This window comes from Bombina bombina, chromosome 2, assembly GCF_027579735.1.
Source record: "Bombina bombina isolate aBomBom1 chromosome 2, aBomBom1.pri, whole genome shotgun sequence".
Lineage (NCBI taxonomy): Eukaryota > Metazoa > Chordata > Amphibia > Anura > Bombinatoridae > Bombina > Bombina bombina.
The window spans coordinates 909,009,581-909,024,704 of NC_069500.1; the positions used below are offsets into that span (position 1 = coordinate 909,009,581).

Here is a 15,124-nt window from a genome sequence, read left to right on the forward strand (position 1 = left end):
GTTACTGCTTTTCAACATAGGATAACTAGAAAACAAAAACAAATTGATAACTATAGTATATTGGAAAGTTGTATGTTCTATCTGAATCATGAAAGAAAAAAATTGTGTTTTTATGTCTCTTTTAAGGTATTCTTTTTTTCTGAATCCCAAAAGAAAAATAATTTTGGATTTTATATTCCTTTTAGCATGCGCAATATAGAGCAGAGCCTTAAAGGACCAGTCAACACAGTAGATTTGCATAATCAACAAACGCAAGATAACAAGACAATGCAATAGCAGTTAGGCTGAACTTTATGAGTAGTAGATTTTTTTTCTGACAACTTTAAAAGTTTTGTCTATTTCCACTCCCCCTGTACCATGTGACAGCCATCAGCCAATCACAAATACATACACGTACCATGCGACAGCCATCAGCCAATCACAAATGCATACACGCTCATTCTGTAAATTCTTGCACATGCTCAGTAGGAGATGGTGACTCAAAGTTTAAATATAAAAAGACTGCACATTTTGTTAATGGAAGTAAATTTGAAAGTTGTTCAAAATTGCATGCTCTATCTGAATAATGAAAGTTTAATTTTGATTGAGTGTCCTTTTAATTATTTGCAGTTTTTGTTTTTTTGCACAGTTTAAAAGTTTATATAAAATATTTATATCTAAAATATTTATATAAAGCGGGAAAAATGTATAACCTCCAGTCTGTTATGCAGAGCTAAGCTGAAATACTCAGTGCAGCTGTGAAAAAAAGCAGCAAGCTGATCTGTGAATGTGCATCGTCTGTCACAGAGGGCAATAATACGTAAGGTGCAAGATGGGGGTACCCATTATGATTATGTAGAGCTTCGCGGACTAGAACCTGTAAGTTGTTAAAAAAAAAAAAAAAAAAAAAAAGACTGAGCTTCAGGTACAGGAGGGAAACACAATAGCAAGTTGCTGAGTAGTAACCCTACTACTGTAGTTGTATCCAGCAGTTTAATGTCCCTTCAAGCTAGTATTTTTTTATTTTTTATTCTGAAATGATTGACGGTCCTTATCTAAATGTACTTCTCTTCTCCCCCCCCCCCTATTTTAGACTAACAGGGATGCCAAAAGAAAAATATGACCCTCCTGATCCACGCAGACTTTATACTATCATGTCAGCAGAGGAGGTGGCCAATGGGAAGAAGTCTCACTGGGCTGAATTGGAAATTTCTGGTGAGTTTAACTAGCAGTAACTTGTAAAATTTGGAAACAAAATTTCAGAGTTGAAGCATATTTTTGTAAAAAATATTTATTTAATGGGTGACCTTTCATTTCACAGATTTTTGTAATGCTAACAGCAACAATAGAAAGTGTTGTTGTTTTATTTATTACAATTGCTAGATAACCCATGGAGGAAATGCAGTTTAAAATGAACAGTACACTGTAGCAGTTGGTTTTGAACAGAATGCTTTAATGTGTCTAAATAAAAGGACATAATGCAAAAAAATGTGCTCCGTTTTGTAAGGGATTATTATTTTGCATTACTGACTATAATTTACTAAAGTGTTTAACCCCTTCATGTATTGTTTGTGCAATACTCACAGCAGTGATCTGCATTAAAGGTGCACTGCTTGCAGCTCCCATGTCAGACTTTACCATTGTGTTGTGGGTTAAACACTTGTTAATTTAGGGTCTGAAATGCAAAAAATGCACCTTTTTAAAGCAAACTTATCCAATCCCACATTATGGGTCTCCTAAGATATTTCAATTTGGGGATGTACATTAATCTGATCATAATCGTGTACTAATGGAGATATAGGAACCAGACAAATTTAGGGAGTTGCTGAATGAATAACGCCAGTGATTTTGTTATATTGTGTTTCCTGGTAAAGAGCATTTCTTGGCTGAATATTAGAAGTGAAAAAATTTGTACTTTGTTTGAAATAAAACAACAAAGTTGTAATATATTTTTGCCTGCATTAATTATGCTACAAACAATGAATGATTACAAGTGTGTGTGTGTATGTATGTGTGTATATATATATATATATATATATATATATATATATATATATATATATATATATATATAATATTATTGTGTGTGTGTATATTTCTCCAACATAGGTGTGTCCGGTCCACGGCGTCATCCTTACTTGTGGGATATTCTCTTCCCCAACAGGAAATGGCAAAGAGCCCAGCAAAGCTGGTCACATGATCCCTCCTAGGCTCCGCCTTCCCCAGTCATTCTCTTTGCCGTTGTACAGGCAACATCTCCACGGAGATGGCTTAGAGTTTTTTAGTGTTTAACTGTAGTTTTTATTATTCAATCAAGAGTTTGTTATTTTAAAATAGTGCTGGTATGTACTATTTACTCTGAAACAGAAAAGAGATGAAGATTTCTGTTTGTAAGAGGAAAATGATTTTAGCAACCGTTACTAAAATCGATGGCTGTTCCACACAGGACTGTTGAGAGGAATTAACTTCAGTTGGGGGAACAGTGAGCAGACTTTTGCTGCTTGAGGTATGACACATTCTAACAAGACGATGTAATGCTGGAAGCTGTCATTTTCCCTATGGGATCCGGTAAGCCATTTTTATTACAGAAAGAAAAAAAGGGCTTCACAAGGGCTTTCTAAGACTGTAGACATTTTCTGGGCTAAATCGATTTATATTTTATACTCCATAGCCTTGAGGAATTATTTTAATCTTGGGAATTATGTAAAATAACCGGCAGGCACTGTATTGGACACCTTATTCTCTAGGGGCTTTCCCTAATCATAGGCAGAGTCTCATTTTCGCGCCTGTATTGCGCACTTGTTTTTGAGAAGCATGACATGCAGATGCATGTGTGAGGAGCTCTGATACATAGAAAAGACTCTCTGAAGGCGTCGTTTGGTATCGTATTCCCCTTTGGGCTTGGTTGGGTCTCAGCAAAGCAGATACCAGGGACTGTAAAGGGGTTAAATATAAACACGGCTCCGGTTCCGTTATTTTAAGGGTTAAAGCTTCCAAATTTGGTGTGCAATACTTTTAAGGCTTTAAGACACTGTGGTGAAATTTTGGTGAATTTTGAACAATTCCTTCATACTTTTTCGCAATTGCAGTAATAAAGTGTGTTCAGTTTAAAATTTAAAGTGACAGTAACGGTTTATTTTAAAACGTTTTTTGTACTTTGTTATCAAGTTTTTGCCTGTTTAACATGTCTGAACTACCAGATAGACTGTGTTCTGAATGTGGGGAAGCCAAGGTTCCTTCTCATTTAAATAGATGTGATTTATGTGACACAAAATTTAGAGAAAATGATGCCCAAGATGATTCCTCAAGTGAGGGGAGTAAGCATGGTACTGCATCATCCCCTCCTTCGTCTACACCAGTCTTGCCCACACAGGAGGCCCCTAGTACATCTAGCGCGCCAATACTCCTTACTATGCAACAATTAACGGCTGTAATGGATAATTCTATCAAAAACATTTTAGCCAAAATGCCCACTTATCAGCGAAAGCGCGACTGCTCTGTTTTAGAAAATACTGAAGAGCATGAGGACGCTGATGATATTGGTTCTGAAGGGCCCCTACACCAGTCTGAGGGGGCCAGGGAGGTTTTGTCTGAGGGAGAAATTTCAGATTCAGGGAAAATTTCTCAACAAGCTGAACCTGATGTGATTACATTTAAATTTAAATTGGAACATCTCCGCGCTCTGCTTAAGGAGGTGTTATCCACTCTGGATGATTGTGAAAATTTGGTCATTCCAGAGAAACTATGTAAAATGGACAAGTTCCTAGAGGTCCCGGGGCCCCCCGAAGCTTTTCCTATACCCAAGCGGGTGGCGGACATTGTAAATAAAGAATGGGAAAGGCCCGGTATACCTTTCGTCCCTCCCCCCATATTTAAAAAATTGTTTCCTATGGTCGACCCCAGAAAGGACTTATGGCAGACAGTCCCCAAGGTCGAGGGGGCGGTTTCTACTCTAAACAAACGCACCACTATACCCATAGAAGATAGTTGTGCTTTCAAAGATCCTATGGATAAAAAATTAGGTTTGCTTAAAAAGATGTTTGTTCAGCAAGGTTACCTTCTACAACCAATTTCATGCATTGTTCCTGTCACTACAGCCGCGTGTTTCTGGTTCGATGAGCTAGAAAAGGCGATCAATAATAATTCTTCTTCTTATGAGGAGATTATGGACAGAATTCGTGCTCTCAAATTGGCTAATTCTTTCACCCTAGACGCCACTTTGCAATTGGCTAGGTTAGCGGCGAAAAATTCTGGTTTTGCTATTGTGGCGCGCAGAGCGCTTTGGTTAAAATCTTGGTCAGCGGATGCGTCTTCCAAGAACAAATTGCTTAACATTCCTTTCAAGGGGAAAACGCTGTTTGGCCCTGACTTGAAAGAGATTATCTCTGATATCACTGGGGGCAAGGGCCACGCCCTTCCTCAGGATAGGTCTTTCAAGGCCAAAAATAAACCTAATTTCTTCTGTTATGTGTGATCAGTCCACGGGTCATCATTACTTCTGGGATATAACTCCTCCCCAACAGGAAATGCAAGAGGATTCACCCAGCAGAGCTGCACATAGCTCCTCCCCTCTACGTCAGTCCCAGTCATTCTCTTGCACCCAACGACTAGATAGGATGTGTGAGAGGACTATGGTGATTATACTTAGTTTTTTATGACTTCAATCAAAAGTTTGTTATTTTAAAATAGCACCGGAGCGTGTTATTACTTCTCTGGCAGAGTTTGAGGAAGAATCTGACAGAGATTTTTTACTATGATTTTAACCGGAGTCGTTAAGATCATATTGCTGTTCTCGACCATCTGAGGGAGGTAAAGGCTTCAGATCAGGGGACAGCGGGCAGATGAATCTGCATTGAGGTATGTGGCAGTTTTTATTTTCTGAATGGAATTGATGAGAAAAGCCTGCCATACCGTTAAAATGACATGTATGTATACACTTCAGTATTCTGGGGATGGTATTTCACCGGAACTACTGTGTTAAAGGTCACTAATCCTTTTAATAACTATTCTCATGTTAAACGTTTTTGCTGGAATGTAGAATCGTTTACATTGCTGAGGTACTGTGTGAATAAATGTTTGGGCATTATTTTCCACTTGGCAGTTTTTTGCTTTAATTGTGACAGTTTCGTTTCTCTTCACTGCTGTGTGGGAGAGGGAGGGGCCGTTTTTGGCGCTCTTTGCTACGCATCAAAAATTCCAGTCAGCTACTTTTATATTTCCTGCATGATCCGGTTCATCTCTGACAGATCTCAGGGGTCTTCAAACTTCTTTGAAGGGAGGTAAATTCTCTCAGCAGAGCTGTGAGAATTCTTATAGTGACTGTGTATAAAAAACGTTGTTTTGTTTTCTTATGTACAAATTTAATTAGTGTTGTTTTTTACTAATGGGAACAAACCTTTGCTAAAAGTTGTGTTGTTTTAAAATTTGATGCAATAACTGTTTTTCAGTTCATTATTTCAACTGTCATTTAATCGTTAGTACCTCTTTGAGGCACAGTGCCTTTTTTTTGCTAAAAAAGATTATAACCAAGTTGTAAGTTTTTTTGCTAGTGTGTTAAACATGTCTGACTCAGAGGAAGATATCTGTGTCATTTGTTCCAATGCCAAGGTGGAGCCCAATAGAAATTTATGTACTAACTGTATTGATGCTACTTTAAATAAAAGTCAATCTGTACAATGTGAACAAATTTCACCAAACAGCGAGGGGAGAGTTATGCCGACTAACTCGCCTCACGCGACAGTACCTGCATCTCCCGCCCGGGAGGTGCGTGATATTTTGGCGCCTAGTACATCTGGGCGGCCATTACAGATAACATTACAAGATATGGCTACTGTTATGACTGAAGTTTTGTCTAAATTACCTGAACTAAGAGGCAAGCGTGATCACTCTGGGGTGAGAACAGAGTGCGCTGACAATGCTAGGGCCATGTCTGATACTGCGTCACAGCTCGCAGAGCATGAGGACGGAGAGCTTCATTCTGTGGGTGACGGTTCTGATCCAAACAGATTGGACTCAGATATTTCAAATTTTAAATTTAAATTGGAGAACCTCCGTGTACTACTAGGGGAGGTCTTAGCAGCTCTCAACGATTGTAACACTGTTGCAATACCAGAGAAACTGTGTAGGTTGGATAAATACTTTGCGGTACCGGCGAGTACTGACGTTTTTCCTATACCTAAGAGACTAACTGAAATTGTTACTAAGGAGTGGGATAGACCCGGTGTGCCGTTCTCACCCCCTCCAATATTTAGAAAGATGTTTCCAATAGACGCCACCACTCGGGACTTATGGCAAACGGTCCCCAAGGTGGAGGGAGCAGTTTCTACTTTAGCTAAGCGTACCACTATCCCGGTGGAGGATAGCTGTGCTTTCTCAGATCCAATGGATAAAAAATTAGAGGGTTACCTTAAGAAAATGTTTGTTCAACAAGGTTTTATATTACAACCCCTTGCATGTATCGCGCCGATTACGGCTGCGGCAGCATTTTGGATTGAGTCGCTTGAAGAGAACCTTAGTTCCTCTACGCTAGACGACATTACGGACAGGCTTAGAGTCCTTAAACTAGCTAATTCTTTCATTTCGGAGGCCGTAGTACATTTAACCAAACTTACGGCTAAGAACTCAGGATTCGCCATACAGGCACGCAGGGCACTGTGGCTAAAATCCTGGTCAGCTGATGTTACTTCTAAGTCCAAATTACTTAATATACCTTTCAAGGGGCAGTCCTTATTCGGGCCCGGTTTGAAAGAAATTATCGCTGACATTACGGGAGGTAAGGGCCACGCCCTACCTCAAGACAAGGCCAAAGCTAAGGCCAGACAGTCTAATTTTCGTCCCTTTCGGAATTTCAAAACAGGAGCAGCATCAACCTCCACTGCACCAAAACAGGAAGGAGCTGTTGCTCGTTACAGGCAAGGCTGGAAGCCTAACCAGTCCTGGAACAAAAGCAAGCAGGCCAGGAAACCTGCTGCTGCCCCAAAGACAGCATGAACCGAGAGCCCCCGATCCGGGACCGGATCTAGTAGGGGGCAGACTCTCTCTCTTCGCCCAGGCCTGGGCAAGAGATGTTCAGGATCCCTGGGCACTAGAGATCATATCTCAGGGATACCTTCTAGACTTCAAATTATCTCCCCCAAGAGGGAGATTTCATCTGTCAAGGTTGTCAACAAACCAGATAAAGAAAGAAGCGTTTCTACGCTGCGTACAAGATCTGTTAACAATGGGAGTGATCCATCCGGTTCCGTGGTCGGAACAAGGACAAGGGTTCTACTCAAACCTGTTTGTGGTTCCCAAAAAAGAGGGAACTTTCAGGCCAATCTTAGATTTAAAGACTCTAAACAAATTCCTAAGAGTTCCATCGTTCAAAATGGAAACTATTCGGACAATCTTACCCATGATCCAAGAGGGTCAGTACATGACCACAGTGGATTTAAAGGATGCTTACCTTCACATACCGATCCACAAAGATCATCACCGGTATCTAAGGTTTGCCTTCTTAGACAGGCACTACCAGTTTGTAGCTCTTCCATTCGGATTGGCTACGGCTCCAAGAATCTTCACAAAGGTTCTGGGTGCCCTTCTAGCGGTACTAAGACCGCGAGGGATTTCGGTAGCTCCGTACCTAGACGACATTCTAATACAAGCTTCAAGCTTTCAAACTGCCAAGTCTCATACAGAGTTAGTTCTGGCATTTCTAAGGTCGCATGGATGGAAAGTGAACGAAAAGAAGAGTTCTCTCTTTCCTCTCACAAGAGTTCCATTCTTGGGGACTCTTATAGATTCTGTAGAAATGAAGATTTACCTGACAGAAGACAGGTTAACAAAACTTCAAGATGCATGCCGCGTCCTTCATTCCATTCAACACCCGTCAGTAGCTCAATGCATGGAGGTGATCGGCTTAATGGTAGCGGCAATGGACATAGTACCTTTTGCACGCCTACACCTCAGACCGCTGCAATTATGCATGCTAAGTCAGTGGAATGGGGATTACTCAGATTTGTCCCCTACTCTGAATCTGAATCAAGAGACCAGAAATTCTCTTCTATGGTGGCTTTATCGGCCACACCTGTCCAGGGGGATGCCATTCAGCAGGCCAGACTGGACAATTGTAACAACAGACGCCAGCCTACTAGGTTGGGGCGCTGTCTGGAATTCTCTGAAGGCTCAGGGACTATGGAATCAGGAGGAGAGTCTCCTTCCAATAAACATTCTGGAATTGAGAGCAGTTCTCAATGCCCTTCTGGCTTGGCCCCAGTTAATAAATCGGGGGTTCATCAGGTTTCAGTCGGACAACATCACGACTGTAGCTTACATCAACCATCAGGGAGGGACAAGAAGCTCCCTAGCAATGATGGAAGTATCAAAGATAATTCGCTGGGCAGAGTCTCACTCTTGCCACCTGTCAGCAATCCACATCCCGGGAGTGGAGAACTGGGAGGCGGATTTCTTGAGTCGCCAGACTCTTCATCCGGGGGAGTGGGAACTTCATCCGGAGGTCTTTGCCCAAATACTTCGACGTTGGGGCAAACCAGAGATAGATCTCATGGCGTCTCGCCAGAACGCCAAACTTCCTCGCTACGGGTCCAGATCCAGGGATCCGGGAGCAGTTCTGATAGATGCTTTGACAGCACCTTGGAACTTCAGGATGGCTTATGTGTTTCCACCCTTCCCGCTGCTTCCTCGATTGATTGCCAAAATCAAACAGGAGAGAGCATCAGTAATTCTAATAGCACCTGCTTGGCCACGCAGGACTTGGTATGCAGATCTAGTGGACATGTCATCCTGTCCGCCTTGGTCTCTACCTCTAAGACAGGACCTTCTGATACAGGGTCCATTCAAACATCAAAATCTAACTTCTCTGAAGCTGACTGCTTGGAAATTGAACGCTTGATTTTATCAAAACGTGGTTTTTCTGAGTCGGTTATTGATACCCTGATTCAGGCTAGGAAGCCTGTTACCAGAAGGATTTACCATAAAATATGGCGGAAATACCTATACTGGTGCGAATCCAAAGGTTACTCCTGGAGTAAGGTTAGGATCGCTAGGATATTGTCTTTTCTACAAGAAGGTTTAGAAAAGGGTTTATCAGCTAGTTCATTAAAGGGACAGATTTCAGCTCTGTCCATCTTGTTACACAGACGTCTGTCAGAAAATCCAGACGTCCAGTCCTTTTGTCAGGCTTTAGCTAGGATCAAGCCTGTGTTTAAAGCTGTTGCTCCACCATGGAGTTTAAACTTAGTTCTTAACGTTTTACAGGGTGTTCCGTTTGAACCCCTTCATTCCATTGATATAAAAATGTTATCTTGGAAAGTTCTGTTTTTAATGGCTATTTCCTCGGCTCGAAGAGTCTCGGAGTTATCAGCCTTACATTGTGATTCCCCTTATCTGATTTTTCACTCAGACAAGGTAGTTCTGCGTACTAAACCTGGGTTCTTACCTAAGGTAGTCACTAACAGGAACATCAATCAAGAGATTGTTGTCCCATCCTTGTGTCCAAATCCTTCTTCAAAGAAGGAACGTCTTTTACACAATCTGGATGTAGTTCGTGCCCTCAAGTTCTACTTGCAGGCAACTAAAGATTTTCGCCAAACTTCTTCCTTGTTTGTCGTTTACTCTGGACAGAGGAGAGGTCAAAAAGCTTCTGCTACCTCTCTCTCTTTTTGGCTTCGTAGCATAATACGTTTAGCCTATGAGACTGCTGGACAGCAGCCTCCTGAAAGAATTACAGCTCACTCCACTAGAGCTGTGGCTTCCACTTGGGCCTTTAAGAATGAGGCCTCTGTTGAACAGATTGCAAGGCTGCAACTTGGTCTTCGCTTCATACTTTTTCCAAATTTTACAAATTTGACACTTTTGCTTCTTCGGAGGCTATTTTTGGGAGAAAGGTTCTTCAGGCAGTGGTTCCTTCTGTATAATGAGCCTGCCTATCCCTCCCGTCATCCGTGTACTTTTGCTTTGGTATTGGTATCCCAGAAGTAATGATGACCCGTGGACTGATCACACATAACAGAAGAAAACATAATTTATGCTTACCTGATAAATTCCTTTCTTCTGTTGTGTGATCAGTCCACGGCCCGCCCTGTTTTAAGGCAGGTAAATATCTTTTAAATTATACTCCAGTCACCACTTCACCCTTGGTTACTCCTTTCTCGTTGTTTCTTGGTCGAATGACTGGGACTGACGTAGAGGGGAGGAGCTATGTGCAGCTCTGCTGGGTGAATCCTCTTGCATTTCCTGTTGGGGAGGAGTTATATCCCAGAAGTAATGATGACCCGTGGACTGATCACACAACAGAAGAAAGGAATTTATCAGGTAAGCATAAATTATGTTTTTCGTCCCTTTCGCAGAAACGGACCAGCCCCAAGTGCTACGTCCTCTAAGCAAGAGGGTAATACTTCTCAAGCCAAGCCAGCCTGGAGACCAATGCAAGGCTGGAACAAAGGAAAGCAGGCCAAGAAACCTGCCACTGCTACCAAGACAGCATGAGATGTTGGCCCCCGATCCGGGACCGGATCTGGTGGGGGGCAGACTCTCTCTCTTCGCTCAGGCTTGGGCAAGAGATGTTCTGGATCCTTGGGCGCTAGAAATAGTCTCCCAAGGTTATCTTCTGGAATTCAAGGGGCTTCCCCCAAGGGGGAGGTTCCACAGGTCTCAATTGTCTTCAGACCACATAAAAAAACAGGCATTCTTACATTGTGTAGAAGACCTGTTAAAAATGGGAGTGATTCATCCTGTTCCATTAGGAGAACAAGGGATGGGGTTCTACTCCAATCTGTTCGTAGTTCCCAAAAAAGAGGGAACATTCAGACCAATCTTAGATCTCAAGATCCTAAACAAGTTTCTCAAGGTTCCATCGTTCAAAATGGAAACCATTCGAACTATTCTTCCTTCCATCCAGGAAGGTCAATTCATGACCACGGTGGATTTAAAGGATGCGTATCTACATATTCCTATCCACAAGGAACATCATCGGTTCCTAAGGTTCGCATTCCTGGACAAGCATTACCAGTTTGTGGCACTTCCGTTCGGATTAGCCACTGCTCCAAGGATTTTCACAAAGGTACTAGGGTCCCTTCTAGCGGTGCTAAGACCAAGGGGCATTGCAGTAGTACCTTACTTGGACGACATTCTGATTCAAGCGTCGTCCCTTCCTCAAGCAAAGGCTCACACGGACATTGTCCTGGCCTTTCTCAGATCTCACGGGTGGAAAGTGAACGCAGAAAAAAGTTCTCTGTCTCCGTCAACAAGGGTTCCCTTCTTGGGAACAATAATAGACTCCTTAGAAATGAGGATTTTTCTGACAGAGGCCAGAAAATCAAAACTTCTGAACTCTTGTCAAATACTTCATTCTGTTCCTCTTCCTTCCATAGCGCAGTGCATGGAAGTAATAGGTTTGATGGTAGCGGCAATGGACATGGTTCCTTTTGCACGCATTCATCTAAGACCATTACAACTGTGCATGCTCAGTCAGTGGAATGGGGACTATACAGACTTGTCTCCGACGATACAAGTAAATCAGAGGACCAGAGATTCACTCCGTTGGTGGCTGTCCCTGGACAACCTGTCACAGGGGATGAGCTTCCGCAGACCAGAGTGGGTCATTGTCACGACCGACGCCAGTCTGGTGGGCTGGGGCGCGGTCTGGGGACCCCTGAAAGCTCAGGGTCTTTGGTCTCGGGAAGAATCTCTTCTACCGATAAATATTCTGGAACTGAGAGCGATACTCAATGCTCTCAAGGCTTGGCCTCAGCTAGCAAAGGCCAAGTTCATACGGTTTCAATCAGACAACATGACGACTGTTGCGTACATCAACCATCAGGGGGGAACAAGGAGTTCCCTGGCGATGGAAGAAGTGACCAAAATCATTCAATGGGCGGAGACTCACTCCTGCCACTTGTCTGCAATCCACATCCCAGGAGTGGAAAATTGGGAAGCGGATTTTCTGAGTCGTCAGACATTTCATCCGGGGGAGTGGGAACTCCATCCGGAAATCTTTGCCTAAATCACTCAATTGTGGGGCATTCCAGACATGGATCTGATGGCCTCTCGTCAGAACTTCAAGGTTCCTTGCTACGGGTCCAGATCCAGGGATCCCAAGGCGACTCTAGTAGATGCACTAGTAGCACCTTGGACCTTCAAACTAGCTTATGTATTCCCGCCGTTTCCTCTCATCCCCAGGCTGGTAGCCAGGATCAATCAGGAGAGAGCATCGGTGATCTTGATAGCTCCTGCGTGGCCACGCAGGACTTGGTATGCAGACCTGGTGAATATGTCATCGGCTCCACCATGGAAGCTACCTTTGAGACGAGACCTTCTTGTTCAGGGTCCGTTCGAACATCCGAACCTGGTCTCACTCCAACTGACTGCTTGGAGATTGAACGCTTGATCTTATCAAAGCGAGGGTTCTCAGATTCTGTCATTGATACTCTTGTTCAGGCCAGAAAGCCTGTAACTAGAAAAATTTACCACAAAATATGGAAAAAATATATCTGTTGGTGTGAATCTAAAGGATTCCCTTGGGACAAGGTAAAAATTCCTAAGATTCTATCCTTCCTTCAAGAAGGTTTGGAGAAAGGATTATCTGCTAGTTCCTTGAAGGGACAGATTTCTGCCTTGTCTGTGTTACTTCACAAAAAGCTGGCAGCTGTGCCAGATGTTCAAGCCTTTGTTCAGGCTCTGGTTAGAATCAAGCCTGTTTACAAACCTTTGTCTCCTCCTTGGAGTCTCAATTTAGTTCTTTCAGTTCTTCAGGGGGTTCCGTTTGAACCCTTACATTCCGTTGATATTAAGTTATTATCTTGGAAAGTTTTGTTTTTGGTTGCAATTTCTTCTGCTAGAAGAGTTTCAGAATTATCTGCTCTGCAGTGTTCTCCTCCTTATCTGGTGTTCCATGCAGATAAGGTGGTTTTACGTACTAAACCTGGTTTTCTTCCGATAGTTGTTTCTAACAAAAACATTAACCAGGAGATAGTCGTGCCTTCTTTGTGTCCGAATCCAGTTTCAAGGAAGGAACGTCTGTTGCACAATTTGGATGTTGTTCGTGCTCTAAAATTCTATTTAGATGCTACAAAGGATTTTAGACAAACATCTTCCTTGTTTGTTGTTTATTCTGGTAAAAGGAGAGGTCAAAAAGCAACTTCTACCTCTCTCTCTTTTTGGATTAAAAGCATCATCAGATTGGCTTATGAGACTGCCGGACGGCAGCCTCCTGACAGAATCACAGCTCATTCCACTAGGGCTGTGGCTTCCACATGGGCCTTCAAGAACGAGGCTTCTGTTGATCAGATATGTAAGGCAGCGACTTGGTCTCACTGCACACTTTTACTAAATTTTACAAGTTTGATACTTTTGCTTCTTCTGAGGCTATTTTTGGGAGAGAGGTTTTGCAAGCCGTGGTGCCTTCCATCTAGGTGACCTGATTTGCTCCCTCCCTTCATCCGTGTCCTAAAGCTTTGGTATTGGTTCCCACAAGTAAGGATGACGCCGTGGACCGGACACACCTATGTTGGAGAAAACAGAATTTATGTTTACCTGATAAATTACTTTCTCCAACGGTGTGTCCGGTCCACGGCCCGCCCTGGTTTTTTAATCAGGTCTGATAATTTATTTTCTTTAACTACAGTCACCACGGTATCGTATGGTTTCTCCTATGCAAATATTCCTCCTTTACGTTGGTCGAATGACTGGGGAAGGCGGAGCCTAGGAGGGATCATGTGACCAGCTTTGCTGGGCTCTTTGCCATTTCCTGTTGGGGAAGAGAATATCCCACAAGTAAGGATGACGCCGTGGACCGGACACACCGTTGGAGAAAGTAATTTATCAGGTAAACATAAATTCTGTTTTTATCAAACAAATAACGGAGTATGAATTTTTGCATAGGTCTACTTTATAATTGCATTTTAGATTTCTACTAGTAACATTTTTACTATTTGCTCTCCAAGTGAAAATTTTATTTCATTGTGACCCCTCATGTGAGAAGGTTAGATTAGATACCCCAATTTTTAAAGAAATTTAATTGCACACCCCCCCCCACTTATCCACTTGAAAATGCATGAGTATATTTGGTCATGTAAACAGTATAAAACAATGTGATATATGTTTTTTAAAATTATAAAAAAAATGAATGTTGAAAAGGTGTAGTCTAGTTTTGCCACATCTGCAGACTGTGCATATAGTTAAATCTCTGCACTTTAGCTTCGCTTGCTGGTTAATGCAATATAGATGGAACACATTCTCACTTCTGCTTTATAATTGATGGTTCATGCAAGTAGGTCAAGATAATGAAACCATGCTGTCTAAACAAGTTCAGTTGTCAAACTTGACCTGGCAGTAACTGTTTCCCTAAGCAGTCGGTCAGTAATTCTTTTACACCATTCAGTTAAAGACAAGAGGCTTGATGGTATTTGTAATGATCTTGTACCATAAAACACTGCCTCTGTTTTAATTGATGCATGAGTGAGAGTGTAATGTCAGCCTTTGTCCTGATCGCTTTGACTCTTATCGTTTTATAGGTCGGGTGAGGAGCCTGAGTAATTCGCTCTGGTCTTTGACGCATTTGACGGCACTGCACCTCAGTGATAATAACCTCTCTCGTATCCCGTCTGAAATTGCCAAGCTACAAAATCTGGTTTATCTGGATCTCTCGTCTAATAAACTCAGAAGTTTACCAGCAGAGCTAGGGAACGTAGTGTCACTCAGGTGAGATAGTTTAATATATTTAGTAATTCATTTAAAAAAAATAATGTAATTTTGATTGAACTTTAGTGCTTACATATGTTATGGGAATCTAGCAACATAATGATATTCTTCTTAGCAATGGGCAGCTACAAGTGCATGTTCTGTTTTTTTGTTTTTCACAGTACACCAGAATAAACCTCTCTAATGGCAAAGACATCTCCTTGTAAAATGTTAGCCACCTTTTCATTTGGGGAAGTGTCTCTAGATTTAATCTTGTTACTGATCCTAACTATAGGGTAGAAATAGGGACAGTAAAGTCAAAATTAAAGAGACATAGATCCAAATATTTTTATATCATGATTCAGCTAGAGCATGCAATTTTAAAGAAGTTTCTAAATGTATAAATCCAAAACCTTGAATTTCTGTTACAAAGCAGATAAAATACAAGATGACTGCGCCTGTTAGGATG

The 15,124-nt window shown here is 42.0% G+C and overlaps 1 protein-coding gene across 1 annotated transcript in view; it reads left to right on the top strand.

The window, feature by feature from the left end:
- Nucleotides 1-15,124, top strand: part of CNOT6L (CCR4-NOT transcription complex subunit 6 like) — a 334,298-nt gene that overhangs the window by 138,876 nt on the left and 180,298 nt on the right. The window contains exons 2-3 of the mRNA XM_053703299.1: nucleotides 1,073-1,194; nucleotides 14,490-14,676. Coding sequence (XP_053559274.1) covers nucleotides 1,083-1,194; nucleotides 14,490-14,676 — 299 coding nt within the window. The 5' untranslated portion in view covers nucleotides 1,073-1,082. The remainder of the gene's footprint in view (nucleotides 1-1,072; nucleotides 1,195-14,489; nucleotides 14,677-15,124) is intronic.